The sequence below is a fragment of the Furipterus horrens genome, unplaced genomic scaffold (genome assembly GCF_987537825.1).
Source record: "Furipterus horrens unplaced genomic scaffold, mFurHor1.1.pri manual_scaffold_4, whole genome shotgun sequence".
Lineage (NCBI taxonomy): Eukaryota > Metazoa > Chordata > Mammalia > Chiroptera > Furipteridae > Furipterus > Furipterus horrens.
The window spans coordinates 78,282,073-78,302,868 of NW_028327174.1; the positions used below are offsets into that span (position 1 = coordinate 78,282,073).

The 20,796-nt window shown below is 34.8% G+C and overlaps 1 protein-coding gene across 1 annotated transcript in view; it reads right to left on the minus strand.

The window, feature by feature from the left end:
• The window catches only part of PPFIA2 (PPFI scaffold protein A2), a 449,044-nt gene that overhangs the window by 60,779 nt on the left and 367,469 nt on the right, over nt 1–20,796 (minus strand). The window contains exons 18-21 of the mRNA XM_090273671.1: nt 20,462–20,491; nt 17,275–17,405; nt 13,104–13,255; nt 3,150–3,243 (exon numbers count right to left, since the gene is read on the minus strand). Coding sequence (XP_090129797.1) covers nt 3,150–3,243; nt 13,104–13,255; nt 17,275–17,405; nt 20,462–20,491 — 407 coding nt within the window. The remainder of the gene's footprint in view (nt 1–3,149; nt 3,244–13,103; nt 13,256–17,274; nt 17,406–20,461; nt 20,492–20,796) is intronic.

The window sequence follows — 20,796 nt, forward strand, 5'->3', positions numbered from 1 at the left end:
TTGTTTTATGAATGTATGGTTTTTAAAAATGTGTTATAAAGAAAATGTGTTTAGAGAAAATTATTCCCAATTTAATTTAAAATCACAGATTGTCAATTATCTATACCTGATAGCCTAGAAAAGTTAAAAATAAGATTTTTCTCCAGTGACCGATTTCTACAGAGACTAATGAATCTCTGATATTGACTTTGGAACACTGAATGTAGATCTAAGTTAATTATTTTGTCCAGGAAACATCCTGGTTTTTCTGTTTGTTTGTTTGTTTTGTTTTTGTTTTTTGGTTTTTTGGTCAAAGACTAGATTAAAAAAAAAAGCAAAACTGGTAGAAAACTCCAGTCACTTCAACTATGCATGTACAAACTGTAGTGTTCAACTTTTTGAAAGAAGTTGCTCCATTTTATGGTTTTGTTTATTTTTCATAAGATCTACTTGACTTTTCTCTATCTTGAAATATTAATCAACATGAAAATTTAACACAGAAAATAGTATTCCTTGAAGCACATTTAATGAGGATAGTGTGTCTTTAGGAAAAAGAAAAAGGACTTGTTTAATAAAAATTTAAATACCTTAGAAAATTTAAGAATGAGTGTCCAATGTTGAATAATAATTAATAATAAAATTGAATTTACATACATTTAGAAACTCTGTAAGTTAAAAATAATTTACCTTGTTGCTCTTTTAAAACTCATTACATGAAGACTTCATATGTGGTAACCCAGAAACCACAGTGTAGCATCATGCAAGTCCTGAATAAGAGTTAGCGCTATAAATCTATGTTTCACAAATCCTTATTATGTATTTATGCTCATAGGGTTCTTTCTAAGGACTAGACAATAAAAAAAAAGAAATATTTCTGTCCTTCCATTAATTAACTCTGTTGGATTCATATGAACCCAAATACTATTATTCTATAGGAAATTATTATACTGAGAAATGTTAGTTTTTATTATATCAAAGAATGTTCTTAATATTTTTATAGTAAATACAATTATTCTATTTAATGTATTTTAAAATCATATTTTGACAAAACATATTGCAAAATAAAACTCAAAAGTTTAGCATAGTAAGATTTTGAAACTATATCCAGAAAAAAAAATCAGCTTCTGATTGTGAGGGTACTTGGGATTTGAAAAATTATTCCATATCATTTATATCAAATCAATCCAACAGTATGTAAAGTTTATAACAGCTAAAGTTTAATTCTATTTTATTTAAAAAATCATTGTATAATTGGGATGTTTAACTTTAGTAGCTGTCAAAAAAGACATTTAAATTGGCCCCATAAACAACCACTGAACTATGTAATGCATTGCCTCAATATCAGCCTTGTATGCAATGCAAAAGTTGGCCGCATTGCCATTACAGACATACCTTGGTACTCGTCGGCTTCAGAACTAGTCAAACCCTGTACTTATTACATTTTGATGAAAAAAAAAAATGTTTCAGCACTCAAGATTCTTTCTTGGGACTCGTCTCATTTGCTAGAACTTATATGAGACACAACACTGCCCGCAAGAGAAAATGGTTCATTGATTGGTACTCATTGGTTTCGGCACTTGTCACAAGTTCCAGAACATATAGACAACAAGTATGGAGGTACCACTGTATATGTGAATATTTCATTGTGGAAAAAAAAATGAACTTTTAAGAGAAATAAACCAAGTCCATTAGCTAGGCTTGGTTTCGACTATTCTTAATCCTTGAGGCTTAAAGTAATTTTCATTGCTTAAAATTGAAAATCTTTTAGACTTGAAATATATTTTTAAAAAATATATCAATAAAGAAGATTTAAATTTTTTCTCAATAACCATAAAATTGAATATAACAATCTTTGATAGGAATAAATAAAACTATGAGATTTTAAGCATATTGTGATATTTAAATATGCATTTTCAGTGATAATTACTCGAAACAATATTTACTAGTAAGGAATATGACTGAATATTTATGTGTATTTTAAAAATAATAATTCTCCAGTGTTATATCTTTTTTCTGCACAGTATTTCTACTGAATTTGGATGAATACCTAATTTTAAAAAAGTTATTTATTTATTTGTTTGTTCGTTTATTTATTTATTTTTAGAGAGAGGGGAAAGGAGAAAGAGAGGGAGAGAAACATCACTGTGTGGTTGCCTCTCACTTGCGCCCCCAACTGGGAACCTGACGTGCAACCTAGTCATGTGCCCTGACTGGGAATCGAACCAGCGACACTTGGTTCGCAGGCGGACGCTCAGTCCTAATTATTTTAAGTAGCAAAATAAATGAAACAGTTAGGCTAGTAAGTTGTTCTGCAACTTGTAAGTAACATTTCTCCTTATTAGTTAACAACTGCAAAGCAAGTGAGATGGCAAAATATGAAGTGCATTGATTAAGTCTGAATGTTATAACCATGAGAGCATCTATCTTACAAGAATGGTAGCTAGAGCCATGGACATTTGAGAGGGAGGAAAAGGAGTAATCCAACAGATTCCAGAATAAGGAGAAATTCTTTGGCTTTTAAAGACATGTTATAAACATGCTATTTCATCACTAAAAATGTAACTATGTATTCAAGAAAAAGTTATTTATGGATTCACCTGCTTTCCAATTGCTGCTGAGATTCAAAATTTGCCCATTTTCCAAGTCATGTAAATGTTCCATATAATATGTGAATGAAAAGATACACTATCAGTTTCCTGACAGATGTAAAACAATCTTCCATGAGTCAAATAAGTTTATATTCAATCACTTGGAGGAATGTTCTCCTTTGAAATACTTCATTGTAAGAGGGGATACTTTGTCATGAGAAGAAACACAAAGATAAATGGTTTATGCTCTCATTTTATCATACCGATTCATTACTGAATTCAACATCAAGTAGATGTTTGTAAGACTACATTTATAAATATTAAATATACTCATGTTTTGAAACAACATGAGTATATTTAGAGAAACTTTATTTCTACTACAGGTCAACTATACTTATTTCAAACTGTAGCCAATTAGAATCAGGAAACACAATCACTGAGTAGTTTTTTAAAAAATTCCAGGGCAATATCTGCCTCTGTTTGTTGCTTTCTTTCCAACTAGATCCTCTTTAAATTCCCCACAAGCAATGATAGAGTGTAAATTAAAGTTAGAAAAGAGAGGGAAACAATCTCCAAACCTACTTTTTCTTCAGTCTTCTGTCCTTCTCAGCTTGGGTTCCAAGTTTGCCTAAACCCAGGGACTCCTGAGCTGCAGCTTCGGTCTCCATAAAGCCTCCTGTGGAGAAGTAGCTATTCACATTAGCTTGAATACATTGTGTCAAATAGGAAATTAAATTCTTAAACATTTATTTGAGCAATTGGTATCACATTTCCCCACTTCTTAAATTGTCTTTATATTTCCAAACTAACATGCATAAAATGGCATTGGTACACACATAAACATACACCGAGAGAGTGAAAGAAAGGATCTACCGTTAGACAAGGCAATGGTACCTCAGAGCAACATAATACCTGTGGCCTGTGCACTGACAAACACGTGAATCTGTAGTTTGCAAGTCTCAGGGCCTCTTTTACTACTTTTCCAATGAAAAATAAGAGCAAATATTTGTGTAGTATTGCGGCTTTTCAACATTTGAAAAAAATTTAATACTTTATATGTAACAGAATATTGATAATCCAATGAGTAGAAAGTCAGCTGTATGTCTTTAATCCCATGTCAAGGGAATAGACAGGCATTTCCTGACTTCTAAAAACTTTTCATATCTAGCCTTGGAACCCTCTTTGGCTCAGCTGCATGACTGCTATGTTCAGTATACATCTTACTTCCAGAATTTTCTATGCTCTGGCAGGTTTTGTTTGGTAAACTTTATTATAATACCCTGAAAAAATTCTAAGTCTGTTTTTAAAAAGACCCTTGTAAGAATTGTTTTTACCAGTAGGTCAAAAATTATTTGGGTTAGTGGCAATTTTATTGGCTTTGGAATCTATACTGTATATCTGTATATATAACCTTGGAGTGAAAGAAGAAAGAACTATATTAAGCATCAAACACAGAACTACACATTTTCCTGTGCAATTATTTAATTTAGAATCCTCATATATATATATATATATATATATATATATATATATATATATATATATATATGCTATAGCTGAAAATGAGAACTTAATTCTGGGCTCTGTTTTTTCTTTGGTATCCATTCTATGTACAAACATGAAAAACACTCAATATATTGAAGTGAGTTAAGGTATTATGTATATACTATAAATATTGATATATATTAAATGAAAGAGGATTTAGGCTCCAATTAAGCTCAAGATTAGATACAAAGATTTAACTTACTATTAGCTCTTACAAAGACTACACAAGAAATTATATGAATATATCAGTAAATAACAACTATTAAAGACAACTTTTATTCTATCATTGTAATGGACATCTCTTTAACATTTGTAGGACTTGACCAGAGACCAATTTTGTTGGTACTGTTTTTCATAATTTATTTTAGCAAATAATTTATAATACTTGATACTATTAATTTTGGAGCTCTGATGTAACAAGTTACTCTCATAATATAGGTTTATAATTATAAGAAAGTTTTATTTGATTAAAAATGCATTGATGGCTATCTTGGTCTTATTCAGGGCTTAATAGTTTGGGGACCACAATTTATTTTATTCAATTATACACATGTGCAATTAATAGTTAAAATTTTTTATTATAAAAGGTTTTCATTATTGGTATCATTAGGAAAGTCATCCAACAGCTAAATAAAGCACTCTTGAGGATAATTTGTAAATGTGGATTTTCCATTATGCACAGTGAGTGAATATTTTCATTTTATTTCTCTCTTTGGTACGCTTGCTTTACTGTACATCCATAAATTATTACTCACAATCTGCAATTAACAATAAAATTGTACTTTTTACATGGAAATGGAAATGACTGATTCACTTTAAAATTACACATTTTTTCATCAGTACAGATGGGGAACATAGGGATTGATTAGAGAGACCCATCGAAGTAGTGAGACAGTTTCAGCCACCAAGTGGTTGAATTAGACTTTTTATTCTTCAGTACAAATAGTAACAACTAAATTCTGATGCAAATTTTATCAAGACCCCAAGGTTTCAATTATAGAAAAAAACATTAAAAATAAATAAAAACTCTGGTAGAGAAACAAAGAAAGATCTGGAATAATTTTGTAAGTTAAAACTAGAGCCAGAAAAAAACATGTATTCAAATTTGTTTCTCATAAATAAAATTTTAGTAGTAAAAAGCATGAGGAAATTAAAAATACTCTGAATACTTCAAAATGTAATGTTCTTTGAATAAAGAATTTAATAGAGACTATGGATGCATCCAGTTTGAAAATGCTAATAGAAAATGACACCTCAATATAGTAGGTAAAATTATTTTTATGCAACATGTGTAAGAATGTACTCTTAGGCAGGGTCAAAAGTCTAATTACATTTATTTTTTTCAGACCAATTAAACTATTTCTAGATGAGAAGGGCATTCTTTCCTAGAATTGATCCAGCTGTCCCAGGTTCATCTTTCCACATGCCTGACCAGCTAGCTAACTGGTAAGCGTGAGTTTGCTTCACTTTGTCCAGGAATCAGCAGGCTCCTATGGCTGTGTGGACTTTAGCAATATCTATTCATCTATACCAATATTTTATTCATTAGTCATGTGTGGCTACTGATCACCTGAAATGTGGCTAGTCCAAATTAAATACTATAGTGTAAAATAAGCACAATATTTTGAAAACTTAGCACAAAAATATGTATACAACAGTTAAGAATTTTATCTGATTACATGTTGAAATGATAAAACTTTATATTAGTTAAAATAAAATATATTATTAAAATTCATTTCACCTCTTTTTATTCATTTTTCTTAATGTGGTTTTTAGAAAATCAAAAATTACATATGTGACCCACATTTGTGGCTTGCATTATATTTCTATTGGCAGGGCTATATATGAATGACTCTTAAACATTTTGAGTAACTCAAAATCAGTGGGACAACAATCTAGTGGTCAAATCTTGTACAATATCATTTTGGTCAGCAGAAGTGAATGACTCACTTGTTAGAGTATGCTCTTGGAACCAAGGGCAGGTCACTGGTCCAAAACAACCCCTTAGGTGCAAGTCTCTGGGCTCAGCAGGACATCTAGTTAACCCCAAGCATGGGGTAGAGAATTAGGGAGAACCCTGATGGCAAGAAACAGGGACCCAGGTCCAAATGGTTTAGTTAGATTAGATGATACTGCCTCCCTGGCTGGTCCCAGGGTCTGAAACATAACATAACATTTTAGTTCTTGCAGCAATTGGACCCACACAGGTCTACCTACTTTTTGGCTGAGGGTGCCCTTCCCAAATAGCAATTTCAGCCTCAGTCTGGAAAGCTCTTAGAGAATTTCAACGAAAGTGCTGCAAAGTGTGAGGCTTCCTAAAACCCAGGTTGAGGAATGACCCTCTTATGCCTGAATCTATGGGTGGTACTGGTTGGCGATATTTGTCCATTTGGATTGTGAAAGTAAAATCTTTATGTTGCCTGTGCCTTAGACTCCATTTGAAAAATTTATTTCATGTTGGATCTTGAGGTACAAGTTTGGAGAAATTTCTGGTGCAAATCTCCATTTCAGGGTTTCTTCCTCTCCAGTTTTCCAGCAGAAGTCCCTGTTATTGTTTATAAAAAAGGAAGGGTCCGAACTCCAGAGAGATCGACTACAAATTGCTGCTGATCAGTAGCTCATCTTTCTTTTATTCGACCTTTCTTCAGTATTATTTCATACCACTTGAATTAATAAATGTTTACTTAATTGTTTTATGCCTTATAGCTCTATGGAGGATGCACCTGGGTAGTGCCTGGCTCATGAAGAGTGTGTAAAAAATGCACTCATAATTGAAGTTAAATACTGCTTTCTTCAAAAAAGGTCCTTTCAACATGCAGGGACTGAGTCATCGCTATTTGATACTTTGTGGAATTTATATATCTGTTGGTTCCATTGCATCTAGCAACGACCTAATTGGGGGGGGGGGGGCAGGGGGGGGCAGCACAGCCACCCGAATTTTATGGGTAGAATGGCACTTGCTAAATAATGTTGGTGCAATGTTGATTCTGTTTTTGTCACGATGAAATTTTTTTCTTTTTTATGCTCATTACAGCAGGTCAGTGAGTTCAGACAATTATAATACAACCTGGCAGATGACCATAAACAAAGGGATATGCTAGATATTAGGCAAGAAATCTCTTTGAAATGTATTGCTTCTCAGATGCATTTAAAGGGAATTTGTGAAGGTAGCTTTTTTAAAAAATTCAATAATATAACCATTTTAATATACATCTTTAATTGGCAATTCTCCCGGTTCAGAATTAATATTTTCCTCTATTTATTCTCTTTTCACAGTTTTGCTGCATTTGGTTCTGTTTGTCCAATTCTCTATTCTTGAAGATCTTTTTGTTTTTGATTTTGCATTCCTTTCTTGCAATGCCTGTCAATGCTGTCTTTTCTTTATCCTCACTGTTCACTGATGGTATGTGTGTTCTCTATATATTTTTTTCTTTATAGTCATTATTATTAGGGCTCTCTGAAGACCTGGGAGAGCTAGTGTTTCCCGGACAGTAAACCAATGAACGTTAAAATCATAGGGAGCAGATGATTCCCCCAGAAGCAGTACATGTTTTAACATCTTTACCTTGTCTCCACACTCTTCATTTTTGCAAGCTTTAAGTAAACTGTCTCCTAGCATGGTACTTGATTGCACTAACTTCTAGCTTCTGCTTGGATACTTCACTCTGGAACTTAGGCCATTCATTAATGTGCTTTTCTCTGCTTTAAGCTGCTCCCTCTGAGCTCTGCCTTTCCAGTCTCTCCACAGTCAGGTAATTTGCTTGAGCCCTGATCATTTCCTTTGCTTGATTATTTGGTTTCACATTTCTGATGCCAGCCAATAACCCACCTTCTGACTAATTATAGAAAGGACCCAAGTTCCTTTCTATCATGTTCACCTTGCAAGTTTGTTCTTTCACGTGGCTTTATTACCCTTTCTCAGGCATAAGTTCTGTATGAAACTCTAGCTTTACACCTCTTCAGTTCTGTAGGAAAATGATACTTAAATATTCCTAGTAGAATCAAATGTATCCAGGGAGAAAAATAAATGGACTCCTTACTTATATTATAGCTGTATCTTTAATAATAAAATTTACACTGTATTCTGTATTTTTTACTATTGCCTTGAGTTGATTTTTTAATTTTTATGCATTTATGAGTAATAGCCTGAAAAAGTTATAAACTTGGTGAAATAATTATGCTTTTAATTTTGTTAAGTTACTAAACTTGTTCCACAGGACTGGGAGCTCAGTGGGGTGTTTTTGATTGAAACAGTTCCAAGAGCGTATTGTCTGAAGCAAGAGATCAGGAAGTGAGCTGGGAACCCAGACCAGCTCTCCAACCAAGCACATTCATCATTCCTCAACTCATGACCATTTTCTTACAGCACTGAATGTGGACCCCCACTGGATCCTTACGTATTATCTAACTCTAAAATTCTGTAATTTAAAAAATACAAATACATTCTTGTAGTAAATCATTCAGGATATATGTTTTATATATAAAGGAGTTGCCTGACATAGGCTTAAATGTTAGAGTTTCATAGATTCAGTATTACTAGGGTTGAAGTAGACGTTTAAAGATCATCCAGTCTAACCAGTCTAACCACCTTTCCAATACTTGGATCCCCTCCAGAACTAATCTTCCTAGTATTTACCTAGTTTTTGTTTTAAACTTACCCAGTTTTTCAGTGACAAAGAAGACATTACCTCATAAGCCAGCTCTTTGGATATAATTCTGACACCCGTGTGTTCTTTTTTTACACTGAGATGAAGTCAATCTTTCTACAACTTTAACACTTCGGTTTTAGTTTTATAACCTCACCCAACAAAGAAAAAGCCAGGAGCTCTTTCACATAATAGCTCTTCAAATATTTGTAATCAGCCATATCGGTGGGTCAGCAAGAAGATTAAACACACTCATCTCTGTATCTACTCCTCCCATGAGTTCAGTCCTCTACATAACCTTAATTATCCCCTTTACCCTTCCTCCAAGGTTACGATACAGCTCTAAGAGCACAATAAACAGAAATGTATACTATTCCTTGGCTGTTATCCTATTACATTGGAATAGAATAAAAAAGTCTTCTCTTATCCCAATACTATGTCTATTAATGTAGCCTACATTTACTGACTAATATATTGACTTGAGAGTCACATGAAATTTCTAATTTTTTCTCATAAAAGTGTTTAGAATGGGGTATTTGGGAACCTCCATATTTCATTTTTTAAAAAATAGTATTTAGGAATTAATTTTTTATTTGTTATCCATATCCATATCAGTAATCTATAAATTTGTGTTGTTGAAACGTTTATGTCCAAGTGACTGGAGGATGTGTTGACCAAGGAGAGAGTGAGTCCTAAACATGCCACTAGAGACCTTGAGCTAGGTAACATCACTCTATTCATTGGCATTATTACAGCAGTATTATCTAACCAATTGTAAGTGCCACCTAAGTTTTCCATCATCCAGGCCTCTTTTTGACATCTTGTCCAGAGGGATGTCATGAGTCACAGTTGTCCACCAGCTTTCCTGTTCTGTTACTGGGAAACTTTGTCAATGAAACAAATGAGCTTTGTTTCACATGGCTATTTTTAACACAGCTTAATTTGTTTCATTTCAAAATAGGTTAATGCTTTCTGATAAAATTAAAAGTCCAGCCAGTCAGGATTCTAATTATTGATGCACAGTCACGGATCCTGGGTTTCCAAACCCCTGTTCCTAGCTGTTTGGATAGGATGGACCACAGCAGGTAAAATTTTCTGGGCCAGAAGCTTTTGTTTTGTTTTGTTTTTTAATAAAAGGCTGTATGTGTTTATGTATTGCTTCTCCTAGTAAAAATTTTGTAAAAATATATTATATATAGTATAATGAATTTGGTTCTCCATGGTTGGGATTATCAATTAAATCACATTGACTTAACTGTAATATCTGAAGTTTACCTTATGAACCTAGATTTTCAGATTGTTATATAAAGCAAATAATACCTCCTTTACAAATATTCTTCTCTGTGAATTATTAAGAATTCCTTCCTTGTTGTATCTCATTTCTGTTGGAGCCAAGTGAACATTTTCATAGTTTTGTTTGGACAGTTTTATTTATTCCTCCATACCATATTTCATTTAAAGGCATCAAGTACAGCTACTCTCAGGTTAACTTACATTTCTCTGTCCTTATAAAATAATCTCTTTAGCGAAGAGTTCCAAATCTTAGGATGATTCAAAATTTAAATTTGGTTCTTTGACACTATCATTCCTTTACCAAACTACTCCTCATGCCATTTTTCTTGTCTTCTATTTTCAATGGTAAAAGAAAGAACGGTGGGATGCCACTGTGTCTGCATTTCCATATCAAGGTATTAAAAACCATAGTCATTAGAGATGCTTCCCTAGTTTCTACTGATGCGTAAGTCAGCAGCACTAGGTGGCAGTCCCTGGGGCTGACAAGTTTTCATAGTCTTTTCCTCACAACCTGCACCCACCTTCCAGGGTAAAAGTAGACCTGAGTTCATACCCCTTCAGCAAAGTGCCAGTGGTACCATGTATCTGTTTGATGGTACAAATATGGTTTCTTGGCACCTACTGGTGCCTGTGTTGTTCATGTTTATTCAAGAGTTATTTTGAATAAAGACTTTGTATTCTTGGTTTCTTTGAGAACTTTGATTTACCTTCAATGTAGCATATATATAGCTCCAGAGGTACAGATATTTGTCCTTGTCTTCTTCATCCCTACTGCAGTCCTTACCATGCTGCTGATCCTGACTTTGTTTATACTCTACCCTGTTCTATCCAGTGAAACAAAATTGTTCATAGCTCATAAATCTTATAACTGTTGTTAGCTTCTGACTTAGATGGAGTTTATATAAGTGTAAGTGTAGTCGACTCCCTTCTCTTCTGTTCTGCCATAGAGACTCACATCACTGAAAATGGGTAAAAATATCTAGGTTTCTAGAAGGATCTACATTTTTCTAACTTTTAACTATATTTTGGATACCCTGATTTTGGCACAATATTGTTGGCAAAATTTCTAGTGATTCAGGAACTACTCATCAAAGTGAAGAATAAAATAAAAATAGAAAAATCTGAGTGAAAAGGCGATTATATACATTTTAAAAGGCAAAAGTAAAGTTGGAACCTAAGAAGAATATATATATTGGAATAAAAATGTATAAAATGACTAGCATGTTAGGAAATTAAATATTCAAAAATAATTAACTATCAACACAATTGTGAATTACACTATAATATATTGGGAATGCCAAATAATTTGCTAAGACTATAAGCAGTTGTCAAATAAGATAAAATAAAATTTAAAACAATCTTGAAATAAATGTTTTGTATCAAAAAAAATAATCATCTTCCCTTTTCTTTCATTATGCAATAATATTTTTGATTGTTTAAGGGGGTCCTTTCTTGAGAAATGAAAATCCAAGAGGACTTAATTCTCCTCCCAAATAACATTTAGTCACACAGCTAGCTGCACATCAGTTTCCCATGGTTTCTGATGTTTTGAGAGGGTTTTACATTGTGGAAGTTGGGAAAGGCATTTTTTGAATAATACTACAATTGTATATTTGAAAAGATGAATATTATTCCCAGAAATTATGCTGGTGCCAGGACAGGGAACTAAGCCTGGTGGTTGAGGCATTACTTGTTAATAATCGTTTCCTTCTTAAAAAACCCAAATGGAGTGCTAGAAATTTTATCATTCTGTTTAGCACTTAATACTGAAAATAAGAATTAAATTCTTTCTTAAAAATTTAACTCTAATTCTAAGTTAAATAAAAGGAGAAGAGGGAAAAATAGAAGATGCAATCATGACAAGATGATGAAAAGAAATTTTAGAAGAAAATATAAACATATGGAAAGACAACAAAAATAGCTAAATGTATATATCATCATTTCAGAAAGCATATTTCACATATTATGTTTGTTTCAGACAATTATATATATATATATATTTTTTTCCTCTGTCTATCCAATCATCCATTCATCCATCCATCAATCAACCAATCTATGTATATACGTTTATATAATAACCTAAGGTCATTTCAAATGATTTTTATTCAATTAGTCATTGGTAATGACTAATTCTAACACAATCCCTATTCTCCTATTTCTTCCAGCCTCTGCCCCACTCCACCTACATGCTATAGAGTTTGATAGTGGAAAGCTGTCAGAGCTTTAAACAAAAAAAAATTTGTCTTTTATATTTTATGCCTCACATATTGTCTTTTATATTTTATGCCTCACATATCATATGCTTTATTTTTTTAATTTTATTTTTTGGTTTTTCAATTACAGTTGTCCCATTTTTCCCCCATTGCTCCACCGCCCCCAGCCCACTCCTTCTCCCACAATCATATCCCTCCTCGTTGCCCATGTCCATGAGTCATTTATACACGTTCCTTGACTAAACCCTTCCCTTACTTATCCCCCTTCTCTCCCTCCCCCCTCCCCCCTATTGACTGCTATTCTGCTCCTTATGCTTTATTTTGACTTAACAATTCTTTGGGACTTTTTGTAGACTTCTGATTTAAAAAAACAAACTTTAAAATTCACATAGCTGAGCTTTTATACGCATCTATGCTAAGTGGCAGAATCCTCAATGGTTTTAAGCTGGTTTTGAAACACTGGCACTAGGATGAACATTTCAGTTTTGCAAATTACGAAGATATTGTTTACTCACCAGTAATGAGAATGACAGTAATAGCACTTTCCTCAGAGGGTTCATGTGTCTGTCACAGAGTCAGCATTAGATAAATTCTAGCTATGATTATTAACAGAGAAACTGGAAGGAATGAAAGTTTTACAATAGAGTCTTCTTTTCTTGTAACTTGTGTCAAGTATTTGTTCAGCTGAACTGGATTTACAAAGCTGGCTAGGATGAAAGTTTGTCAGGTAAGAAAAAGAAAAAAATGAAAAAATGGAGAAATGAAATGAAATAAAGAATAGACAGACATTCATAAGTGACTGAAGTGAGTAGCAGAAGAAAGTCAGATGTGCTACTTACGGAGCTGCCCAAGTCGAGCCTTCTCTTTTTTACCAAACAACCGTCCTATTGAAGACTTGATTCCCTTCTTCTTGGGGGCTTTGTGAAGAGAGTCTTGGCTGCTGGTGGCACTGCCAAGCCCAAGGCCTTCTGGCTCAAGAGAGGCCGACAAACTACTGCAAAACACAAAGGAGGGCAAATGCTTGTTTTGATGCAACATCCACAAGGTACGTTAACACTTGTTTCCTTTGTAAAGGTATAGAAAGAGGAACAAGTAGACTTTGGAAGTAATTTTCTGTTCTGCTCACCTGTCCTCTTAGGCATGTTGAAGTGTGGTTTCCTCAGCCTTAGGGCCTTGAGCCTCAAAATTCTCTCTAGAAAAATTTATTTTTGTTCCAAACGATTTTTTCCCTTTATTTTCCACACAACCTCAAACTAAGCAATAAACTCAAGTGGGCTTATTAACTACATGTTCAAATATCTTCTATTTTTTGGCACTTGACCTTTTATCTATTTCTTTCTTGCAGTGCTTTTAAAGTCTTAAACATAATGACCAATGATAAGAAATTTAAATATAATAATGAAGTCTAGCTGATGGTATCACTGGATTTTCATTTAGCCATCTTTCTCTTGGTTTTGGAGCCTAATTCACTTAATGTAAATCATCTACTTGGGACTCAGAACTAACAAATTGTATACACTAGTGTTCTCTGTATACTTTTTCTTCATGTATTCTTGATAAGCTGAATAATTTTCAAGCAGTTGGTATAAATTCCATTCCTGGTCAATGTATTCGACATTATATTACCAGGAGAGGTTCAATAGATATTGCCATCATTCTTTTTTCTACAGCTATAAAACTGATAATACTATAGTGAATTATTTAAATTCACTTACTTATCCTAATTAATTTGAGTTCACATTTTCTAAACTCCAAAAGCTATTGCTTTTCATATGTTACAATATAATTCACTCCCTTTTGAGACAGTGAAGGATATATATTTCCAAGCTGGAGTAATTGATTTTTTTTTTCACATTAAAAATTTAAAATAAATAAAACAGAAAGAGTGCCTGCCAGAACAGAAAGCTCTGTTTTCAAAAATATTTGTGGTAACACACATACTGTTTAAAAGACAGATTCTTATTTAAGTGTTAATAATTGTTATTATGTTCAATTATGTGTCTAGAGATGCTGCAGTTGATGACAGTAAAAGGACATATGTTTGAGATTAAATTACATGCTTAGATTTATTTATGTCATTAATTATTATAGAGATCTGCTTGCAATTTTTTAGGTAGATGGAAAGGACAGCATTGTAATAAGATAAGTCAGATCTGAGATCCCTGGAGAACAGGGGAGACCCCAGGTCCAGGGGATGTCCCCAAATCTCCCTCTTGGTTGTAAGATTGCTGAGGTGGCAGAATAAAGCAGCCTACCTTCTGCAAAGGGAGGGACTGCCTGAAAAAGGGGGACCTCCAGAGGCAAGAGGCTAGTATAAACACAGTGCAGTTATCAGAATTGGGGTGCAAAGAGCTCCAGGGGTTGAAACCAGAGCTGGGGCTCAATAGCCCAAGCCTTGAGGCTACTAGTTCATGACACAGGCTACACAGTGCTTGCTTGTGTGACCTGTGGGGGCTGGATACCCCACCCTGCATGACTGGAGACTTCTGCCCATGCCTGGGAAGAGGAGCAAAGACAAATATGGACATTGGTTAAAAAGCTGGAAATTGTCACTGGCTTCCTCTGCATGTGGTATTCAGGGAAGGCCCTTTTTAAAACAAAGGTACGGAGAAGCTCTGGCTCTCTCTTGCCGTGGAGCTCGTGCAGGCTCGCGCTCTCTCTGGGCTGTTGGCACTGGGTACAGGCTCTGGGCCTCTGGCTTTGGCACCTGGATACTCTGGGTCTCTGCCCCTTGCTCTCCACATGGACAAGAGAGCTTGTGGGAGCAGGCAAATGCCAGGCCCACTGGGGGCTTAGACTCCACGTGGTTGGAAGCCACGCTTGGAGGCAGGGTCCCACTCTGGGACATGTGGCTCCCTGGGCTCCAGCCCCTGGGACACTATGGCACATGGGTGCTGGACCGCCGCATGGAGACTTAGAGCAGTGCACCCCAGATCCTGAAGGTGAGAGCTGCTGCGAGAAGGTCGTGATTCTGAAACCTACACATGCACATGCCAGAGAGGATGGAGATATATTTATGTGACTGGCTTAAGGACAGACATGGAAATGGGGAAACTTTTGGGCATGGTTTTGGTCTTTTGGCGAGCAAGGGAAGTGCTGGGTCTTGTGAGAGACCGCAGCTCAGATCAGGAGTGCTCTCAGCCTCCCCAAAGTTGGAACCCTGTGAAAAAAAACCTGTTTCCTTCGACACAAATTTTTGGGTCATGTGGATTAAGAGCCACAAGCTGCTGAACCCCATGCTACATGGTTACAGAATGAAGAATCACTATGACAGATGGGCTATTTCCCAATGTAACCCTATCTTTGCCTTTAATATTTTGTAAATGTGATCTTTCCCCCTAAGAACTTTCTGCCTGAGAAGTAGCAGCACCCAAAAGATGGTGTACCCGCCAGTCTGCTAAAAGTAAATGAGGCACAATCATGGACTTTTCTGACCTTAAGTACTTTTTGTTGTTGTTGTTGTTATTCCACTTATACATTTATTGGTTGATTTTTGTATGTGACCTAACCAGGGATCAAACCTGAAATCTTGGCTTATCAGGAAGACGCTCTAACAACCTGAGCTACCCAGCCAGGGCTAGTCTTAATCTTATTTTATTTTTATTTTTATTTTTTAAGTATATTTTATTGATTGTATTGTTACAATAGTTCCAATTTTTTCCCCTTTGCTCCCTTCTGCCCAGCACCCCCCTCCCCCAACAATCCCCCCCCAAGTCCATGCCCATGGGTCATACATACAAGCTCACCTGCCTCACCCTTTCATATATTCTTCTTCTTTTCTTTTAAATAAATAAATAAATAAATAATTATTTTAACAATAAAAAATAACAATCCCTCCCTCTCAGACTTAAGACCCTTTATAATCTTATAAAGAACAATGGGCGAAGGTCTCAAGCTCCTCTAGCTGTTTCAAGCTGGACATGGTCGTCGTCCTATCTACCCTTGGGTCCAGAAATCCCTCCCCTCCACACCCCCACTCTTATTAAGTACTCTTACATTACAAGTCAAATTTGTAGTCTTATCCTGGGAGGGAAGAAGAATACACAACCTCAGCATGTGCCACTTTGGCATGTGGTTTATTTTAAGCTGAAGACAGTCTGAGTCCAGCACTCTCAGGAGAAGCTTTTAACCTCCCCTTTAAATGCCTAAAAGAAGTTAGACAGCAAAGAGCTAGTATAAATGACCCATGGACATGGACAACGGGGTGGGGATTGACTGTGGTAGAGGGGCAGGGGTGGGTAGGGCAGGGGAGAGCCATGGGGAAAAGTGGAACAATTGAAATAGAACAACAATTAAAAAAATAAAAATAATGCTAAAAAAAGAAGTTAGACGGGGGGTCTGTATGAAGAACAGAGCTATTAAGAGAGAGATTTTGTAACAGAAGGACTTATCTGCAAGCATGGCAAGTATTTATCTACCAAACAGATAATCTTCTTATATCTATGAATTATCTTCCTCCCCTGTGAAGTCCCAGAACCTTAACCCTTCTCCTCAGCTCAGGATAGTATATAAGCCTCACTATAAGCCTGGCTGCCGGGAAGTCTCATAATCTTGTAATTTTAGGCTCCTATATAAATACAGTATGTGCTTCTTCTGTTAATATCTTATCTCAATTTAATTTAGACCAGCCAAAGAACCAAAAAGGAAAGAGGGAAAATTTTTTCTGCCCCTACATCCTAGGGTCCCTTTAGGTTTTGTTTCTGTTCCTAAAAAGTTCTTCCTCTAGCCTGATTCCATTTTAATAGAAAATATGCAACAAAAATAGAAGAGCTGTTCCTGTAGGTATGGCTAGTAACAAGGCCACTAATATAATATTAATTTTAAAGCTACAAGTTTGATTTCAGAATGAAAAGTTGTTCTTTTCATAAGTGGTACTGTTTTTATTTATTTCACAAGTTGAACTAAAAAATGTTACATAAAATTTTAAGCAGTCAATTTGACCACACTGAAAGGAAGAGGAATGTTCTCATAAGGAGAGCATTCATTGCATCGTGTGTGGGAGATTCATACCTCCTGGCCTCAGTGTGGTAGGAGGAAGGGAGGGTGTGAGTCATCCGAATGGCTCTAGGGGTAGGGGGAGGAGAAGTTTCACATTTAATTGTTGCTTTATCTTCCCGACCATCTTCTTCCACCACTGCAATCTAGAAGAAAAAACAATATATTCAGATGAACTCTTTCAAATTTCAACTGAAATTAATAAAAATGGAGAATCATCAAAGCGAGGCAATCCGGGTAAATCTAATACAAAAGCAAAACAAAACAAAAAATTTGGGGCATATACGTTTTACATATGTAAATTCACATTATTAAAGAATGTGAATTTATTAAATCTTTAAAAGACACTCTAGTAAAGTAAACTAGGTCTAACTACAAAAAAAATATTTAAGAGTAAATAAACACCATAGATCAATATGCAGGGACCATGAATAAGCTATTTTGGAATTTGTTTTAATATACCAGAATATAAATGCTTTAAAAAAATGGAGCAAATTTACTTTAAAAAATGCATAGTCAAGTTATTATAAAACAGATATCTTTTAAGTGGGGGATTTTTGAAGTGAGAAGGCAAGTCATAAAAATATAACTTTATCAGAGAAAGATAGTTTTAAAGTAGTCAAGCTAAAGAAATGTATTTCAAGGTGTTTAAAAATGAGTTGCAGTTTATATATAAGCATATAAAAACTGTCTTTTTAAAATGATAATAATAAAAGGTAACATAATTCTTGCAAATTGTTTTACTTCAGTACCTGATGTCAGTACCTGTCATCAGAAAATTGACATACAGAAAACCCTAAGAAGATGAGACAGAAGGAGTTTCTTTGAAGAACAATTTATTTCAGAATCCAAAACAATTCTCTGTAGCATACATTTTGCCAGAGATAGAGATATAGAACTATATTAAAATAAGACCTTTCAACAATTGAGCTAATTGTAAAGATATATTTTTGACAACAATGTTTATAATATATTCATAGCATCATTGTGAATAAAAATATATATAATGAGAGAAAAATCATAGAAAAGCATAGCTTAAGGAATAGTTGCAGAAGTTATGAAAAAGTTCTAAGTTTGGCTATAGCAAAATTTTAAAGCTATGTTCTCATTTTATGTCTACACAATGCCTTGCTTGTTTCTACATTAAGCTATTATGCTTATATGTGTTTATGTACGAAAAAGACTTCATTCATTAGAGAAACTTAATGAAAATATTCACTTGTGCTATTGTCATACAAGCGTAGATTACTCTTAACCAGTGGTTCTCGACCTTCCTAATGCCACGACCCTTTAATACAGTTCCTCATGTTGTGGTGACCCCCAACCATAAAATTATTTTCGTTGCTACTTCATAACTGTAATTTTGCTACTGTTATGAATAGTAATGTAAATATCTGATATGCAGGATGTATTTTCATTGTTACAAATTGAACATAATTAAAGCATAGTGATTAATCACAAAAACAATATGTAATTATAGATGTGTTTTCCGATGCTCTTAGGCGACCCCTGTGAAAGGGTCGTTCGACTCCCAAAGGGGTCGCGACTCACAGGTTGAGAACCGCTGCTCTTAACAGTTCAGGCAAGTATGTTAATAGAATTTTCCCTCTCCATTTCAACTAGCATAGGGCTACTAAAATAATCGTTCTCTAGAATTGTTTTCAGCATGGTATTAATGTTATGGGAAACCCTTTCTAAACTCAAATCCCTTTAAACTTATGAAGTGTGCTTCTATACTCTTCCTGATAGGTATTTATGCTTACCCAGATCATGATCTAATCATGATTGTTTTCCATGATTGTTTTTGGTAAGCATGATGATTTCTGCTTCCAGATTTTTTCCTGAAACATCCTCTTACCATACCATTCTCTCTTTGCTCTGCCAGACAAACTATGCCTATTTTTTAAATATCAATTTTTAAGAAAATCACACACAAACTTTTCCTCTGAACAATGCTGAGAACTCACACTATATAAACAAAATTGAAGAAAAAGACTTCAGAATCAGAGATGGATTTGAATCCTGGTTTCTCTTATTTATGCTAATTACTTACCTATTGGGAGAATATGTTTCTTCACCAATAAAAATGGAAGCAATGATACTTATCTTAATGTTTTCTTTTAAGTGTAAATGGAATCATGCATGATATGTAACAATTCTCAGCTGTGGTCATCCATAACCTACCTTTTTTTACCAACCAAATATTCCTATTCTCTGAATTCCCTGAGCCTGAATTTCTGAACTGGTCATTGTGCTATTTTCTTTCTTATGCTCTCTGAAAGTCTACTCAGATTTTTTTCTATGCTCCCAGAACTGGAGTCCCTTTTGTTTTCTATATTCAATATTTATACTCTTGATTTCATTCTGAACAGGAAAGCAGTGTATTAAATATATTTTCATATTTTCTATATTCTTGATGCTCTGGCATCTGAGGCCATGCTGACCCAGGAGAGACTGCCCTTCAAGGGCCAGCTAATTCTTAGGGAAGCAAACCACTTCCTTTGGAGTCTGCCTTCCACATGGAAATCAATCAATCAGTCCAGCTCTATATTCCATACCTTCTTATCTATCTGGCTCTTGTACTCCAGGAAGCAACATACTTCTGCCTTAATCACCCCAGACTTGGTATTAGAGACAGCTCCTAAAACCTAGAACCCACTAAAATTATTTGAAATGGCCCATCTTAATTTTACTTACCTCGCCTTGCCTTGCTTTTCCCACAGAAACCATGATAAGACACCTGCCTGCGCCTCCCCCTCACTCTCTGTCTCCTGACACACATAGTATAGTGAGCCCAGTCCTCCTGGGGAATTTAATGAGTTCCCTTTCCCCTGCAGTCCTCTCCTGATCTGATGGCCTCACCATAACTGAGTAATAGTAAAACTTACATTTTAAAATGAGCAGCATTGTCCTAGTATAGATAGTATCTAATTCTTTGTACCAACAATGCTCTAAATATTGTGTAGAAAATCAAAATACTTAGTCCCCATAATCTAATCACTGCCCCAACAAGCATCAAGTTTTTTTTTTTAAGTAACTTGCTCTTATGGTCATATTTAAAGAATTCAATAATACTTAAATACTTCCAATATTTCATTTTTAGGTTAATAAAGTATTTCAACTAGAAGGAATATATCTTTAAAGTTTTGATAGGAAAAAAACAGTATTCAACTAGTAATTATATAAAAGTTGTTTACAGTACCTTTCTCCGGTGTTTCCTTAGATCACTTGGCTGTGATTGGCAGTAATAAAAGCAACATAAAACAGAACTAGTTAATGATTATCATTTCACCATTTTATAAGTTTAAATAGTATCTATAACTTGATTTCCTTTCCTTTTTTTTTTTCTAAATGAATGTGCTTATACTCATTTGTTAATCATTATAAAAACACTCCTCCTGGGAGTTTACTTTAGAGAGGGAACTTCTCAGATGGCCTGGGCGGGGGCATGTCGCCATGAAGGAACCATGTGTACCTGCAGGAGATGTGAGGTATGAGACCCCAGGGAATATAAAGCACATATGGAGTGAGCTCACT